This window comes from Miniopterus schreibersii (assembly GCF_964146895.1).
Source record: "Miniopterus schreibersii genome assembly, chromosome: 7".
Taxonomy (NCBI): Eukaryota; Metazoa; Chordata; class Mammalia; order Chiroptera; family Miniopteridae; genus Miniopterus; species Miniopterus schreibersii.
The window spans coordinates 69,207,399-69,226,147 of NC_138108.1; the positions used below are offsets into that span (position 1 = coordinate 69,207,399).

The window sequence follows — 18,749 nt, forward strand, 5'->3', positions numbered from 1 at the left end:
TGCAGGGTACTAGACAGCCCTGCAATACTAACTATTGTCCTGCTCAAGATCCTGGTGACACCTGTCTTAAAACACACTGCGATCCTCTTTGTAGGAAGGCTGCATGGAGTCACCAACCAAACATTCTCAGAAAGTAACGTTCTTACCCTGGTAAAACGTGGCTTGCTGGGATGCCAAAATCTTCCAGAGCCCATGTAACAAAAAAACTCAGATTTGATTAACCAGGTTTTAAGTTTTGGATTCTGGTTTATTATATTCGAAGACTATAAAGTCTTAAGAGAAGTTGGGCTTCAGTGGTGGTATCATCTGCTCTTGTTTTTTCCTCTTCTTCGCATTTCTTCTCAAAGAGTTGTACTGTTTATGATAAATCGGTTACTTAAATAGTATTTTTAAAGTACATGGATTTCTTTTCTAGGAGAATATCGACCAGCAAAGTGACGATTCTGGGTTACGGCCTCCTGACGACAGATGCGCAGGCTTTGATAGAGGCGCTGAATAGGCAGAACTTCGGCGTCGTGATAGTGGACGAATCCCACTACATGAAGTCCAGAAACGCGAGCCGCAGCAGAATCCTGCTGCCCGTGGTGCAGAAGGCCAGGCGAGCCGTGCTCCTCACAGGAACTCCGGCTTTGGGAAGGCCTGAAGAGGTATCCAGATCCTTCCACTTTGGGCTTACGAACAACCCCACAAAACTCAATCAGTCGCCTGGTGTGAAATTTTAAATTAGATGCCTCAAATGCCAGAAGAACACTGTGGTAATTTCTAGATAGCTCTTAATGATTAAATATACTTTTTATCTTGACTTTTATCTATTTACATGTGTACCTTAGCCATGCTTGTGAGTACCTGCTATTTAAAAAATAATTTTTACCTTTATTATAAGGTTTTCATATTTAGTACAAATTTGTAAATAACATTTGTGTTCTTTTGGTTGTTCTGTGGCCTTAATCTTCATTTTGTCCAGTTTATTTTACATTATTAGCATCTTAGGATTGGAGTTGAATCAACTTTGTATCTTATATAAGGATATATCTTTATATATTTTATGCTGTATTACATAACCTATTTCTGTTTCTTTCACTGTAAGATCCATGTTTGGGAAGATAGAGCACTTAGGTGCAGACTAAATAGAGTATCTACTTAGGATGGAGGAATCAGGCATTGGTGTGATGCCCCATTTAGCTTTTACCACTCTGAGAGGCAGGTGGGGTATGGAGTGATTAAAGGGTTGGGGAGAAGAAATAATGGATGAAACTCTTATGAGTCTATAAGGGTTATTGTAACCCAGGGGAGCCCTATTAAAGCATTTACCTTAAACCCATCTGTTTCAGTTTTTAAAATATACCCTACAAATCTATCTAATAGAAATGCAGATGGATGGATGGATGATTGATAAAGGTAGATGTAGTACATATACCTACATCTACATATATTTTATATATGCGTACATATACCTGCAGACCTCCATTGTTATTCATTTTTGTAGTTACATAAAAGCTAGAAACAGCCTAGATATCCATTAATAGGAGACTATTTAAACCTTTTACAGTAATCTACACCACGGGTGTAGATTTTAAACAGTGCTTTATTATTGTAACACATTGCTTATATAATTTTAAAAATTAAGTAAAAATAAATATATATGTGCTTTGATGGTGTCTAAGACATGTTTTGGTGGAGAAATTCTAGTTTCCTGTGTATAATATGGCCCTATTCATGAATATGTACATATGCTTATATAGGCATAGAAAATATACAAATGTATATTTAAGAAAAGGACAGCAGTTATCCCTGAAAATAGGATGACAGCAATGGGAGGAGAGAGGGGAAGAAGGGACCTCGAGGAGGGAGAGGTAGCTTTCCCTTTTTACTATTTTATTAACTGGATTTATCATTATAATAAAATTTTACCTGAAAATATTATAACATATTGAGAACACTTATATTATATGTTACAGCTTTTTATGCAGATTGAAGCTCTCTTTCCACAAAAATTTGGAACATGGACTGAATATGCCAAAAGATACTGTGACGCACATGTCAGGTATGACAAACTATTTTCTATCAACTTTAATCCTCATTTATTTACTGTGAACATTAAGCTTAATTAGTCATTCCTTGTTCCAGTGTTTTTCAAACTTGTGGTAGCTCACATCACAAGGATTTAGCATCCACCCTTGATTACATACAGTTTTTAATAAATTTAAGGTGTACAAATGTGTGTGAGTGTAATTATAACTATATACACAAGTGTGCAATATATATGTTTATGAATGTGTGTATGTGTGTGTGTGTCTGTTTTAAGCCCAAAGCCACCATCACATGAAACACTAAAATGAAGGCAAGGATGTTTCACTGTGGCCACAGTTTACCTTTATTCTAGAGGCACTAACTAGTTCAGTTACTCAAAAGAAAAATAAGAGGTAAATATTGGAAAGAAAAAGGCAAAATTTTTTTATCACTGTTTGCCAGTGATATTACTCATTTGGAAGATCTGAGAGGAACAGCTGAAAAATGTTCAAAACAAAAAAGAATCCACTAAGGTGTCTTAGCACAAAGTTGCTATTAAAAATTCAGTCTTTTTCTACATAAGTAATAATAAATAGTTTTAAGATACACCACCAAATAGGCACGATACCAGATGTTGTTGGCAAGCCCTTCATCACAATCCTGCAGACCATCAACACCAGTTTGCCTACATAAAGCAAACATTAACTGGATTAGGACTTGTCATACAACAGCAGAAGTGTATGCCTGTTGCTTTCTTACTTATTAACACAAATGTTGTTTCAAAGAAAAATTTATCTTTATGAAGTGCTTTATGACTGGGAAGATTGTGTCCTATTTCCTGTTTACTAGAGACAGCCATTTCAAGATTATGATTGTGCCTCTCAAATGGCGTTTTCTTCCAGATTCCATTTCAGAAGTTTTATGTTATTCCTTTACTTCTTTACTTTGAAAACGCTATGATTTCGTAGACTCTGCTTTAGACCAAGGCACTTCCTGGCGTTCTAAGTTAGTCTGTGGAATGTTAATTTTCCCCGTAATGTTTTGATTCTGTGAAGGTGTCATTTTCACACTATAATTTTGCAGAAAGCAAATTATGGTTAGTTATTCATTTCTAGACTCATATTTTATATTTGAAATGTCATGACTGTATTCATAATAAAGTGGAGTGAAACTTAGGCAAAATGTAACTTTACCATTTAAAGTTTTTTAAATTAAATAAGCAATGACAAACAGAAGTATACTAATGTGAATGTGGTTTGGAGATGAGAAGTCTAGGTATAGGTGACCACCTTTGATTAGAGAGGCACGATACCAGATACAGAGAGAGTGTTACTCAACCGGAACATCTCATATCCAAAAATCCCTTACATCATTCCCTCTACTAGGTTATATTTAGAGGGAGATATAAATACAAATATGACATGGAAAAGGCAGCACATTCAGTTGTCAACCATTAGCACTTGTGAGCTAGAAAAGCCTTTCCCCAGTCCCCTCGGTCATTTTATAGACCCCTGCTGAGCTTAAATGGCTTGCCCCGCATCTGACTTCCTCTTACTGCTTTTTCAGTAAGAAAGTAAGAAAGACTTAGGGAATGGCAACTTTAATAAATGTCCTTTTACATAGAAAAAGAGGTCACATAGATAATCCAGCCAAGCACCCCGTTATCAGCAGTCACCTTCAAAAGCCACTCTATGGGAAGATGTATTTGTCCTCGCTAATGTTATCCTTAAAGGGTAAGAATATCCCAGAATGTCTATAGTAATTTATCAAGTTTCCTAAACTTTCTTTGTCATTGTTATTTTGTGCTGGTTTCACCTCGTAGGAAAAATAGTTGTTTAAATTTTTATGAGGGAAAATTCTGAGTAGTAATACATATTAAATATATTTATAGCTTTCCCCCAAAAGTGTTAATTAATAGGTCATTGTCAGCTTCAAGAAATGTCTCTTATGAAACTGCACAGTTCTTTGTCCTCAGCACCGTCACATTCAATTCTCATCTGTGACTAAATAGAGGTCAGGTCTATTCCATTTGCAAATGGCTCAAATCTGAGAGACATAGTTAATATACTACATGGCAGAGATAAGTTTGAAAAATAATTAGATAAAAATTAATAGGATAAATTCTGCACTTATGCTCAGAAAGTCTGTTTTGTGTGGAAGGGATTTGAGAAATTCCCACCTATGGTTAGTAGTTCAGTTAAAAAAGATTTCTGGTTTTGAATAACCCTTCGCTAAATGGAAGTCAACTGTCTGTCACAACTGATAAAAATAAATTAAAGTAATATTAGGACACATTAATCAAAGAAACATCAGAGTAAGGGCTGGTTCTGTTCCACTCATTGATCAGAGTACATCTGGAATATGCTTTAATTTTGAATTAATCCTTTCATTTAAAAATAAAATAAAATAAATAAATATAAATATAAATATATATATATATGCTACCTGTTATATGTCTTGCCATGTGCTAGGCATCAAGTATGCATTAGGTAACAAGACTCACATGGTTGCAGCCTTCACTGAGTTTTTAATCCAGCTAACTAGGTAGTTACAGTTGTGATTAGTCATAAAAGGCAAGTGAAGGGTGCTACGGCCGAGTCTAGCAGAATGCACAGAGCACAGAGGACAGAAGAAAGCATCCTGTGAATGACAGATCCTTGTTTGCATTCCAGGAAGAGAAATCTGTACGCTAAAGCCTAAGGTAAGAGGCTGCTGTGCCTTTGAGGAGCTAAAAGAAGTCTGGTTCAGCTGAATATTCTTGAGCTAATGAAGACTTGGTCAGAGTCTTGTTCTTTATCATAATAGCAGGAAGAAGCATTGGAGAGTGTTTTGTTTTATATTTTAGTTATCAGTATTTTAGTTTTTTTTTTTATTGTAATAAAATATTCATTAAAAAATATACCATTTTAGCTGTTTTTGTTTTGCTTTGTTAATGCTCACCCAAGGATATTTTTCACCCCATTGATTTTTTAAAGAGAGTGGAAGGGAGTAGGAGAGACAGAAAGAGAGAAACTTCTATTGGTTGCCTCTCGCACGTGCCCTGACCTGCCCTGGCTGGGGATCCAGCCTGCAACTGAGGTACTAGTGCTCTAGACTGGAATCGAACCCACAACCCTTCAGTCCTTGGGCCGATGCTCTAATCACTGAGCCAAACTAGCTAGGGCCATTTTAGCTATTTTTAAGTGTAGAGTTCAGTGACATTAAGTACATTCCCGTTGTGCAGTGATCACCACCATCTCCAGAACTCTTCCATCATCCCAAACCGAAACTGTGCCCGTTAAATAATAACTCCCTAGTTACCCCACCTAGGCAGTGCATTGTAGGATTTTAAAGCATGACATACATGATTATATTTACTAGTTTTGTCTGTTATCTTTTTGGACTATATTTTCACATTGTTCAAAATTCTAAACCAGTAATACTGAGTACATACTTTGAAAAATCTCCCTTTCACCTCAGTTTCCCTCCTTTTAGGCAACTATATGTAGTTTTTTCATTTCTATATGTAGTTTTTAATCTTTCCACAGAAATTATATGCATTTTCAAGCAAATTTATGTTTTTTACATGAATGATAGTATGTTATAAACAAAAATGTTGTTTTGTACTTTCCTTATTTGTTCTTTTTTGTATACATAAATAGCCTCATCCTTTTTATGGCTGCATGGTATTATTGAGAACAGATCGTTTCTGAGGTGCTGGGAAGTGGAGGGGGTTTGCATGTGGTGATTTTTACTTTCTCTGTGAAATGGGAAGGACAATCGTGTTCAGAGAAATGGAAAAGTGGAGGGTTAAAAAAGTTTGATGAATATTGATGTGGTTTGACATTTTGCCTAATGGGAGAATGAAATACTGAGACTAGTGTTTTAGAATTGGTAGTGGCACTGAGTAACCATTTGAGATCAGTAATTCTGGATTTGTAGAAGAACCAGTCTTTTCTAAGGTACAATTTCCCCACGACACCCAGCAGCCGAGGTACAGGCTTGGAAAAAACTTACTAATTGGAGCCATTGAAGATTTTTTCTTCATGAGCTTGTGATTCATGGACTGTGGGACAAAGGAAATGATGTTATATTGAAAATTACAAAGCTAATTAATGTATGGGCTCAGAGATCAGAACAAGGTGAGGATGGATGTGAAGACAGGAAGAATATTGTGGCTATAGTGAAAGTGGAGCAGTCCGTTGACTGAAAGGTCCTGATGAGGTAGTGAAGACCTAGTGGGCATAAATGAACAAGTGGGCTAGTTTGAATCTATTAGGTAGAGCTGTTTTTTCAGGACTTTTTATAACCATGAGTGTGGAATGAATGGTTGGAGTAGATTTTAGAAGGTCATTGGAGACAAGGAGTACAAGGAATTGAGAGGGAACTAGAAATCCTATTTTAAGAAGCATGTTGACAAATGAAAACATATCTGGGAAAGGGTAGCCAGAACAACGAGGGGTTTCATATTCAGCTGTACAATGCCTCATATTATTGATTGCCTACTATATTTCAGACATTATTTCAGAGCTGCCGGCGATAGAAAGATGAGTAAGACATAGTGCCTGGTCTTAGGAAGCCTATAGGAATTTGAAAAAGAGAAGACCTAGAGGGAACAAGTTGTTAAATATTTAAAGATCTGTCATTTTGAAGGAATTAGGCTTTTGTCTTTGTGGCCTCAGAGGACAAAAGTATTATCAAGTAGTGAAACTTAATAGGGGAGTAGATTTTAGCTTAATATGTGTAAGAATTTATAAAATATACATCCTTATATATGTATTTTTGACAATGAAACAATAAAAATATGTAACACTATAACAATAGAAGTGGAAAGGAAAAATGCCATAATCTGGCTGTACTAACAAGTAAATAGTTTTCTTTTTTTTCTTTATTTCTATCTTGTCTACAGATCTAATAATTTTTACATAGTTTTAATAGAGCCTGATTATAATGCTATCATCTGCTAATTTCACTTAGCATCACCTTGTCCCATGCTTTAAAATTGTCGTTATAAGTTTTGTTTATTTCCTTTATTTTTACTAATTTATAGTTCATTGATTTGGAGGAAATGATTTATACTTATTTTCATAAATCAAAGAGAAAAAATTTTAATTAGTAAAAAAATCAACTGAAATTGCACTGTCTAGAGATAATCATTACTAATGTGTTTTGGTAACCTTCCCTCTAGGTAGCTTCTCTGCTTAGGTGCATAAGGATAGATGATGATTGATAGATAGATAGATAGATGATAGATAGATGATATAGATAGATAGATAGATAGATAGATAGATAGATAGATAGATAGATAGATAGATGATAGAGAGATGATAGAGAGATAGATAGATAGATAGATAGATAGATAGACAATTTTATCTAAATAGAGCCTTATTATACGTACTCTTCTGTAATGTGCTTTTTCATGTAACACTACATTTAGTATATCTCTGTATCAATAACAAAAATATATCATATTCATTGGCTTCATGATATTACCTTTTATATATAAGATACTGTGCCATGTATTTTAGATGTATTATCTTTAATAAACTGAGATTTGGAAAGGTTAACTAATTTGTCCAGATCACAAAACTAAAAGGTAGTTTAAATCCCCCTTGCCACCACCTTCCAATCTCTTTCCAGTATTTGAATTATTTGGTAATTCAGTATCTGTGTTTATTTTGACTGAATAAATAGAATAATGGACTAAATAAGTCATTATTCTTTTAATGAATCAAGTAGTTGACTGTTTCTTTCTTGGTCAACTTTTACTCTTAAAATTATTTCCCCTTCTCCCCCATCTCTTCGTTTTATATGTAGCCATCACTTTTTTTTACTCAAAAACACCAACAGTTTTGTCGACTTCCAAAAGGTCTTACGAGCACATAAGTAACCTTTTTTCTTTTTCCTGGAGGCCTCCCATCCCACAGTCTTCTGTTCTACTCCAGTCTGGATGGTTTTTCTTGAGGCATGGTGCAGAGCTGTCAGCTTGCATTTTCTGTTGCCATTCTACTTTATTAGATTCCCAGATTCCTGAATTTCTTGATTTTTGTTTTTTAGTTATATTCTGGTCTCATTTTTAATACTTTATTGTGGAAAATTTTCAATATGTGAAGAAGTAGACAGAATAGTAAAATGACCTCCTATGTATCCTTTTTCATCAGCTTCAGCATTTATCAACAAATGACCACTCTTGGTTTACCTATACTCCCATTTACCCTCACTACCCTATATTGTTTGGAAACAAAGCCTGATATCACATTTTATACACAAAATATTTCAGTACATACCTCTAAATAGTAAGGATTGGTTAAAAAAAACAATTATAATACCTTTATCATGCCTAAACAATTAAAATTAATAATATCAATATAATTTAAAAACTCTAGTAAATGTTCTAATTTCCAGTTATCTTGTGAATATCATAATGTTACAGTTTCCCCCTCCCATAGTTTGTTTAAATCAGTACCTAAAGTAAGGCTTACACATTATAAATGATAAATATCTCCTATGTCTCTCTTAATCTCTGGATTGCAACTTGCGTGGTGCTGTTTAGCATGCTTCTTTTTTTGGTTCTCTCTATTCCCACTTTGCTGAGAGTTTTTATCATAAATGGGTACTGGATTTTACCAAATACTTTCTCTGCATCCACTGATATGATCATGTGACTTTATCCTTCATTTTATTTATGTGATGTATCACATTTATTGATTTTTGAATATTGTACCAGCCTGCATCCCCGGCATAAATCCCACTTGATCCATTCAAAGGAAAAAATATGTCAACAGAAACTCTTGAAAAAGACCTGATGACAGATCCTATAGGCAAAGACTAAAACAATTGTCTTAAAGATGTTCAAAGAACTAAAGGAAGATCTGAAGAAAGTAAAAAAAAGTAAACAAGATGGAAATATTATTAATAAAGAGATAGAAAACAAATCGAGAAATGTAATTCTAGAGCTGAAAAGTACAATAATTGAAATGAAAAATTCACTAGAAAGAGTAAAAGCCAGATTTGAGCAGACAGAAGTAAGAATCAGAGAACTCAAAGATAGGACAATGCAAATTTTCCAGTTAGTGGGACAGAAAGAAAACAGCATGAAGAAAAGTGACAACCTAAAGGACCCATGCAAACCATCAAACCAATCAACACAAGCACACTGGGAGCCCTAGGAGAAGAGGTATGAGGGAATATTTGAAGAAATAAGTTCTGAAAGCTTCCCAAAGTTGGTCAAAGACATATTTATAACATCCAAGAAGCTCCATAAGATGAACTCTAAATCAGATGAACTCAAAGTGACCCATATTGAGACACATTATAATCAAATCTTCAAAAGACGAAGAGAATCTTAAAAGCAGCAAGAGAGAAGCAACTCATCACACATAAGGGATACTCAAAAAGATTGGTGGCAGATCTCTCATCAGAAACTTTGGAGGCCAGAAGGCAGTGGGCTGATATGATTCAGCAATTTCAATTCTGGGTATATACCTGAAAGAATTGAAAGCAGGGACTTGAAGAAATATTTGTGCACCCCTGTTCATAACAGCATTATTCACAATAGCTAAAATGTGGAAGCAACCTAAGTGTCCCAAAAAAACAGATGAATAGATAAGCAAATTGTGGTTAATGCACACAATGGAACATTAGCCTCAAAAAGGAAGGAAATTCTGATATATGCTGAAACATGTATGAACCTTGAGGACATTATGCTAAATTCAGTAAGCCAGTCTCCACAAGAGAAATACTATATGGTTCCATTTATATGAAGTACTTAGAGTATTGAAAATCATAGAGACAGAAAGTAGAATGGTAGTTGCCAGGATTAGGGGTAGGGAGCAATGAGAAATTATAGTTTAATGGATATGGTGTTTCAGTTTAAATACATTCTGAATGTATTTAATACTGCTGAAACAAAGATATACTTAAAATGGTTAAGGTGGTAAATTTTATGTTATGTCTATTTAACACAATTTAAAAATTGAAAAAATCAATTAAATATGGCTCATAAATACAAGACATAAAACTATAAAAATTCTTAAAGCACATAAAGGAGAAAATCTTTTTGATCTTGGGTTAGGCAAACGTTTTTATATAGGACATAAAAAAGATAAACTATAAAATACAAAAGTGATTTTATGTCATCAAATTGAAAAGATCTCTTCCAAAGACACTAAGAGAATAAATGGACAAGCCACAGACTAGGAGAAAATTTTGTAAAGCACATATTTGATAAAGGAATATACAAAATCATATATATATATATAAATTTTAAAATATACAAAAGGAATTTATAAAAATAAATCTTTCAAAAATAAAACAAAAAATTGTCTAATGATTGAAAGAGTTAGAGACATCATCTAAGAAGATATGTGGAGGTCAAATAAGCACTTGAAAAGATGCTCAATATTATTAGTCATTAGAGAAATGCTAGTTAAAACCACAATGAAATACTATTACATATGCATTAGAATAGGTGAAGTTTTTACAAACATAATACCACATTATGGCAACAGTGCTGAACAATTGGAACTCACGTGCATTGCTGGTGGAATGCAGAATGGTGTAGGAACTTTGGAAAACAGTATGCCAGTTTCTTATAAAGTTAAACATACGCCTACCATACAAACTAGCAATCCCACATTGGGTATTTAGTTAAGATAAATGGAAACATGTGTTCACTCAGAAATCTGTATGGAAATGTTGATAGCCGCTTTATTTGTAGTTACCTGTACCTTGATGCAATCCAGATGTCCTTCACGTTGTAAATGCACAAACAACTGTGATATATCCATAGAAGATATTAGCAATAAAAAGGGTGAACTACTTATACACCCAACAACATAGATGAATTTCAAATGCTAAATGAAAGAAATCAAATTTAAAAGGCTGCATACAATATGATTCTATCTATATACCATTCTGGAATGTGCAAAACTATAGGGACAGAAAACAGATTAGTGTTTCCCAGGAGCTAGGGATAGGAGAAAGGGATTGCTAGAGGAACACAGGAGAAGTAACTTTTTAAAAAGCCACAGGGTAGCCCTTGCCAGATCGCTCAGTTGGTTGGAATATCATCCTGTGCACCAAAAGGTTCTGGGTTTAATTCCCAGTCGGCCCATACCTAGGTTGCAGGTTCAAGCCCGGGTCAGGTCGCTTACAGGAGGCAACCTATCAATGTTTCTTGCTCACATCGATGTTTCTCTTTATATATATGTCTATCTCCCTTCCCCTCTTTCTAAAATCAGTAAACATATCCTCAGGTGAGGGTTTAAAAGAAAAGTCACAGGGTAATTTCCAAAGTTAACTCGTGTGTGTGTGTTCATGAACACAGATAAGTATGCATGTTCTAGCTAATTTTAAGTGCCTATTGGGAAATACCTCTTTTTAAAATTTTTTGTTATATATTATAAAAAAGAAAGATAAAAGAAGTGTGTGTTTATTGTTATTTAGAAAAGAAGAAATTAATTTTTACTTTGTAAATCTGAATGAGAAAGCCTATATTAATTTCAAAGGTTCATGTTCCATAACTTCTTTGGAGACATTTGAACTTTTATTACTGTTAATTTTAGGTTGTTAGAAATTGTTTCCTTTGTGATTAATTCCACCCTAAACCATATTGATGCTACTTTGTCCAATTTGGGGGGCTTCGGTTTGCCCTGTGACCTCACTTCTCTGAAAAATCTAAGAAGAGTTGTTGATTTTTTGGTTTGTTTAGATTTTTACTTGTTAGGATGGAGTAGCAACTTCTAAGCTCCTTACTTGACATTTCTGCAACAAAGATACACAAATGGTGAACAAGCAAACGAAAAAACGGTTGCCATCCTTAGTCATCAGGGAAATGCAAATCAAAGCCTCTGTGAGATACCACTTAACACCTACCCAGATGGGTAGGACCAAGAAGCTGGATAACAAGTGTGGGCAAAGCCATGGAGAAGTCAGAACCCCTTGAACACTACTGATGGGAATGTAAGCAAATCCAACTGCTTTGAAAAGCAATCTGGCACTTCTTCAAATGATCATAGAATCACCATGTGGCTTAGGCATCCAGCTCTTAGGTTTATACCTGAGAGGAACGAAAATATATGTCCACACAAGAACTTGTACAGTATCTGAATGTTCTTAGCAGCATTATTCATAAAAGCCAAAAGTTAGAAACAATCAAAATATATGTTAACAGATAAATGGATAAACAAAATGTTGCATATTCACATAATGAAATATTTTTGAGCCTTAAAGAGGGATAAAGTACTGCCCTTGCCAGTGTTGCGCAGTGGTTAGAGTGTCGGCAGGCGCACTGAAGGGGCTCGAGTTCAATTCTAGGTCAAGTGCATGTACCTGGGTTGCAGGTTTGATCCCCAGCCCCGGTCAGGGCACATGTGGGAGGCAACCCATCGATATGTCTCTCTCACATCGATGTTTCTCTCTCTCTCTCTACCCCTTCTCTTCCTCCCTTCCACTCTACAAATCAGTGGAAAAAATATCTTCTGCTGAGGATTAACAACAACAACAAAGGGATAAAGTACTGATACATGTTACAACATGGATGAACCTTGAAAACATTATGCTAAGTGAAAGAAGCCAGTCATTATATACTAGTGTATACTATATACTGTGTGATTCCATGTATATGGGAGTTCAGAATAGGGAAATCTTTAGAAAGAAAATAGATTAGTGGTTACTTAGGGCTGGGAAGGCAGGGCAGCGGTTAAGAGAGTGATAGCTGCCCTGGCCAGTTTGTCTCAGCAGTTAGAGCATCAGCCCGTGGACTGAAGGGTCCCAGGTTTGATTCCACCCAAAGGCACGTATCCCCGGCCCTGGTCTGGGCACTTGTGGGAGGCAACCACTCGATGTGTCTCTCCCACATCCATTTCTCTCTTTCTCTCTCCTACTCTCTGAAAAAGCAGTGGTAAAAACATCCTCAGGTGAGGATTAAAAAACAGAGAGTGATAGCTAAAGGATACAGGAGTTCCTCCTTGAAATGCTGAAAACACTCTGATACTTACCTCGGTGATGGTTGTGCTATCTGTGAATCTATTAGAAACCACTGAACTGTGTATACCTTAATTGAGTGAATTGTATGGCCTTATGAATTATATCTTTATAAAGCTGTTAAATAAAAAGAGATTAGGAAATTCCATAAAATATATATAGTAACCATCAGACTGAAGAGCAAGAGACCAAGTGTTTACAGGGGGCACTCTTCCAGCCCTCCCTGCCCCTCTCATTTCCCTTTTGCGCTCCCAACCTGGTGGGGGGTTCAGTGGCATGTCATGCTGCCGACACTATTTAGAGTCCTTGCCACCTCTAGTGGCCTGACTCAAGCTGGATGAGAAGGGGGGGTGGGAGAAAGGGTTTCTCCAAACCATGGCTCATAGGGGCATGGGGCTTGCAATCAACCAGTGGTAAATCACCCAGGAGGCAACAGAAGCTTCTCTCAGTAGTACTCTCTCGTGGAGGGGTGAAGAGACCTCATCATTACAGGCCTGGGGCTGGCATGTGAGATTAGGTTGCTCTGGAGCAGGGCTATCGGTGCCCTGCAGAAGGCAAGCGAGGCCTATGGGGGCCTGTTTAAAGATACCCGTGTGCTGTCTGTGCCAGTGGAACAATTGTGCTGTAAGACCGTCGCCAAGCATGTTGTCCACCTGCTGAATGTGTCACATAGATAGAGAGTGTGCTTAGAACCCATTCTAATGGAAAACATTTCATTCTCAACCACCCTCTCCCGCCAAACCCAGTCTCTTTTCCCATCATTGGTAATTCTGAACATTAGATTTTTTTTAACCATGATGTCAAAATGTACCTAAGTATATGATTGTAAATGGTAAAATAGGTGACAGAATTGGGTATTGGCACATATTTTTTCATTTTCGTTAGTGTGTGTATTTTTAATATAAATATGGGCCTATAAAACATTAAAGTAAAAATATTTCAGTGAACAAGTTTCAGTAATTTATAACAATTATAAACCTATTGAATTTTCTTATAATGCTAACAGTTTCTTTTTAAACAAGTAAATTTATTGATGACAACTGAATGGTGTCTATCGTTTTATAATACTGTAGCTCCATTCAGGCACTGTAAATTCTACATGCAAGTACATGTTTTAAATGTTGTCTGTACTACTCAGTATTTTGCTATCAAAATACATGTAATTTTTAAACTTGCTAACATGAAATTTCATGTTAACAACTTTCAACTTTCTCAAGTTGACACCTGTTGTGCTAAAATACCACCAAAATCCCATTACAATTATAGTTATTTAATTGTTAATATTAGTAATGATAATACAGCCTAACAAGAATTTTCCCCTTGTTAATTATTCTCTAACAGCTAAGGTTTAATATGGGCCCTTTGAAGATGATTGGGATTTTGTGGAGAAGTGTTTGGGTTGTCACAATGATAGGGGCATATTTTCAGACCAGCTGTCCTAATGCTTAAGTTTAGTAGATCCACAAGCTCTAAATATTTATACTTCGGTCTTAACACCTGCCCACAGTGCTTGGCGCTTCCAACTCCTGATCTCAGAGGTCTAGAGAAGTTATCCTTTGCAAGCATTTTAAGTTGTAGCCCCCTTTTGTTTTGTTTTGTTGTTTTGACATTTCCTTTGCTGTCCATGTGCATAGTATCCCCGTCTAGAGGGTGTGGAGATGGGTTAGGTGTTTGGCTGTTGACCGGCTGGCGTACTGGCGGCTCGTGCCTCGTCTGCTGAACACACTGCTCGGCCCGGGTGAGCCCACCCAAGATGCCAGGGGCCGTCGGGTTCCAGTTCGCCCCAGCCTTGCATGAACTCAGTGTAAACAGTACGTTTAGACACTAATATTTTCTATCGCTGAGAGTTATGTGATCTTATTCCTGACTATTTCTCAAGCTGAGCTTTTTGAAACTAATTTGCATTCAATAGCAACAGTATAAGCAGTGCCATGTCGGATAAATTGTTTTCTCACTCTAGCATTCAGCTTTGCTACCAGTTTTCTTCTTCATATTAACAGATATTTTGGTAAAAGGCCTCAGTGGGATTGTAGAGGGGCGTCAAATCTTAATGAACTTCATCAGTTATTAAGTGACATAATGATTAGAAGGCTAAAGACTGAAGTTTTAACCCAGCTGCCCCCTAAAATCAGACAGCGTATTCCTTTTGACCTTCCACCAGCAGCAGCCAAGGTGAGAACCCTTGTTTGATTGAAATTCTTATTTTAAATCATTTTAAATTATACTAGGAAAGATTGTACATATTTCATATTTTACAGAAGGAAAAGTCTGCTTTCTTAAAATAGGTTTAATTAATAGAGCATATGAATCGGCTTTGTATTATTTCAAGAAGCGAGCAGGAAGAATTTAACTTTAGTCATATAATGTGAAAAGATTCAGTATCCTTGTGATTAAAAAATATATTTCTGCTGAATATAGAAAAAAAGTACTTTACAACAAAGATTTAGTACTAAGAATTCTAAGTATCTGTAGGGTATGAAGCAAGGGAAGTCATGTTTCTTTCTCTAGGATTTTTTTTAAAGTATGAATAGCTGTCCTCTAAAATAACTTAGATACAGCCCTGCTCTTGAAATCTTAAAACTCTGTGATCATGTGAGATATGAAGTTAAACATATCAGAAAGCCAAATTGCATTTTAGCAAACCTTTATGTACATTTTGAGTAGTGCAATGCTGATATATTCTCTGAAATTTCTTAAAATCTGGACATAATTTTGTTGACAAACACTATTTATTGCATTATTTTATTTTTAAATCTTAGAGTAAGCATTTTGTAAATATTGAGCAATATGTTATTGAAAAAATAAGAATGATCTAATTTCCTTTACCCACTATTTTAGCATTAGAAAGAAAAATAAAAGAATATATGATTATATTGTATTTTTATTTAATTAATATCCCCCATGTCTTTATGCTTTGTTTTATTTAAGTAAGATCATATCTTTTTATAAAAATGCTTTGCTACCATATACATTTTCATTATCCTGCTTTCTTATGTATTTAAATTTTTATGTTTACTTTATAAAATGTTTCCCCTTAAGAGGAAGCTACAGTTGTTTGATTTATGATGTTAGCAAAGGGCTTGGTGTTCACCCACAGCTTGTCATTAGTTTCTGTCATTGGTGTGAACATGTGACTGGCCTGCCTCCATGTTGATGTTTTTAAGTGAACACATTGGCATCTTTGGGAATTTTCTTTTTATATCTTTATATATAAAAAAGAAGGTAGGACATGATTCATTGCTGCATTAATTGTTCTGTTCTTTATGCTGCATGTCTAAATGTTGTTATTTTCTCCCACATAGGAATTGAATACCAGCTTTGAGGAATGGGAAAAATTAATGAGAGCTCCAAATTCCATTGCCACTGAGACTATTATGGGATTGATTACTCGCTTGTTTAAACAAACTGCTATTGCCAAGGTACTCTTTGCTGGGCCATCAAGTGTGTGTCTTGATACAAATTATTTAATGTTTTTTAATGTTTTGACTTAAACAGCTTATTTACATATTGTACCATGTCTGCCATTTTATTTTTTAATTCTCTCTTTTAATTTAGGTCTTCTTTAATTTCTCCCAGCAATGTTTTCAGTTGTCTTGAATATATTTTTTTTAGATTTATTTCTTTGTATTTCATGTCCTTTTATGCTCTTGTAAGTAGCATTTTTTTAATTTAAATTTCTACATTCTTATTGTTAAATATAGAATTATTGATTTTTGTATATTGACCTTTCATCCTGTGACCTTGCTAAACTCACTTATTAGTTCTTATGCTTTTTTGTAAATTCTGTGGGATTTTCTACGTAGAGCATCATTTTGTCTGCACATAAAGACACTTTTGTTTCTTCCCAGTAATAATATGTCTTTTATTTGCCTTGCCTGTCACACTGAAGGAACACGGTGCAATTTTGACTAGAAGTGACAGGACTGAACAGCCTTCTCTTGTTGCCAGTCTCAGGTGAAAAGCATTCAGTTTTTCACTGTTAATTACGATGTTGTCCTTAAGTTTTTCATAGGTGCCCTTTCGTAGATTGAGAAAATGTCCTTCTTTTCCTCGTTTGTTGAGAGGAGAGATGAGACATATAAAAAAAGGTTTTTTTTAAGATCTGAGCTAGGAAGGAGGTGGCTTCCATAAAAATGGATAAGAAGAACACAGCCGAAATTTAACAAAATTAGTTAATATATGGTGACAGGAGAAGATATGACTTTGGGTGGTGGGCACACGGAGCAGTATACAGAACTTGTAACATAGAAACCCACACCTGAAACCTATATGTTCATAGTAACCATTGTCACTGCAATAAATTTAATAAAGTGTTTTGAAAAAAAGAAATTTAACAAAATTATAAAGGCTGAACATGGATTGTCATGACAGTTCAAAATGTTGGGGGTTCTGACACAGGCATTTCACCCTCACACACAGCTTTATTTCCATTGGCCTCTACCTGGTGCTGACTAGGAGATCAGAGGGCACCTGCATTGGTGGAGTATAAGCATAATTCCCTGCTTATTTCCAGAACTCTTTTCACATATTAAGCAAAAGCCTTAAGCCATTGTGGGAGAGACAAAAACCCCTCTCCAGCAGCCAAAGCCCAGTTCAGGATCAGCTGCTTCTGGGGGCTGAGTTGAAACAACAGCTGTCTACAGCTGGGGATTGGGCAGGAAAGCCTGTTGAAATCAAGACCTTGCACTTGACAGAGAACTGTTACCGCAGGAGGAGGGGCAAGAACACTCTCCTGCCCAGGAGCACTCACAGCTATAAGACATAGTTTAGTTGCCATGGGGGAAAGGGGCAGAGACATCAGGAAAGTCCCATCCCCAAGACTCAGCTGGAGCAAAGGGCCTGCCTTATACTGAGTCAGTACCAGGAGACCCAAGAGGTCCCTTTCCCCCTACCATGAACTTAACACTGAGAAATCATCAAGGTCAATCTACTGGTGGAGAGAGACACCTATTTATAGTGCAGGCATGCAGGGACTGATGAAAGCTAAGGATACAGCTGAAACACGTAGGAAAACCCTTGGTACACACTATCACAAGGTAGGAAAATTCAAAATTCAGTTTTGTGGTGCACTGAAGGTAAATGTCGTAAGAGAACCTAAATATTACTTAATACTAACTAGATTGTCTTAGTCTCTCCCATACAGTTACCCTGACAGAAAAAGAAGCATGTCCATTTCTGGATGTAAGCATCATTTATCTCAGTCAGTCCTGTTCTTCTAGACATAATTTCTAGCATTAAATAGAAATTATGAAATAAAAAATAAATTTAAAAAAATCCAGTTAAAAGATAAAGCAATCAATAATGCCAATTGGAAAAATGACCCAGATTGTAGAACCATTACACAAGGAATTTTTTAAAAGCTATGAATAATAAAGGATGTAGTAGAGAAAATAAACAACAGACATGTGTATATCTGATAACTAAAACTAATTACTAAAACTTTTTATTTAGAAAACAGAAAGGGAACAAATACTTCCCAAATAATTTTGTGAATCCAGGATTACCCTGATACCAAGAACAGACAGACACGTCATGAGAAAACTACAGGTCAATCTTTCATGAATGTGGAAATCCTTAACAAAATAGTAGCATATCAAATTCACCAATATGTAAAAAAGTACACCAACAATACAAGATTTGTTTACCATTGGATTAATTAATCACTGTAATTCACCACATTAATGATGTAAAATGGAAAACCATATGATTATCCCAATCATATGACATAATTTTACATCCATTCATAATAAAACCTCTTGGCAAAGTAGGACTAG

General features: G+C 35.6%; 1 protein-coding gene across 2 annotated transcripts in view; it reads left to right on the top strand.

Moving 5' to 3' along the window:
• The window catches only part of ZRANB3 (zinc finger RANBP2-type containing 3), a 185,878-nt gene that overhangs the window by 103,742 nt on the left and 63,387 nt on the right, over positions 1-18,749 (top strand). For both annotated transcript variants that reach the window (XM_081143380.1, XM_081143379.1), the window contains exons 5-8: positions 416-647; positions 1,959-2,044; positions 14,976-15,147; positions 16,278-16,394. In XM_081143380.1, coding sequence (XP_080999506.1) covers positions 416-647; positions 1,959-2,044; positions 14,976-15,147; positions 16,278-16,394 — 607 coding nt within the window. The remainder of the gene's footprint in view (positions 1-415; positions 648-1,958; positions 2,045-14,975; positions 15,148-16,277; positions 16,395-18,749) is intronic.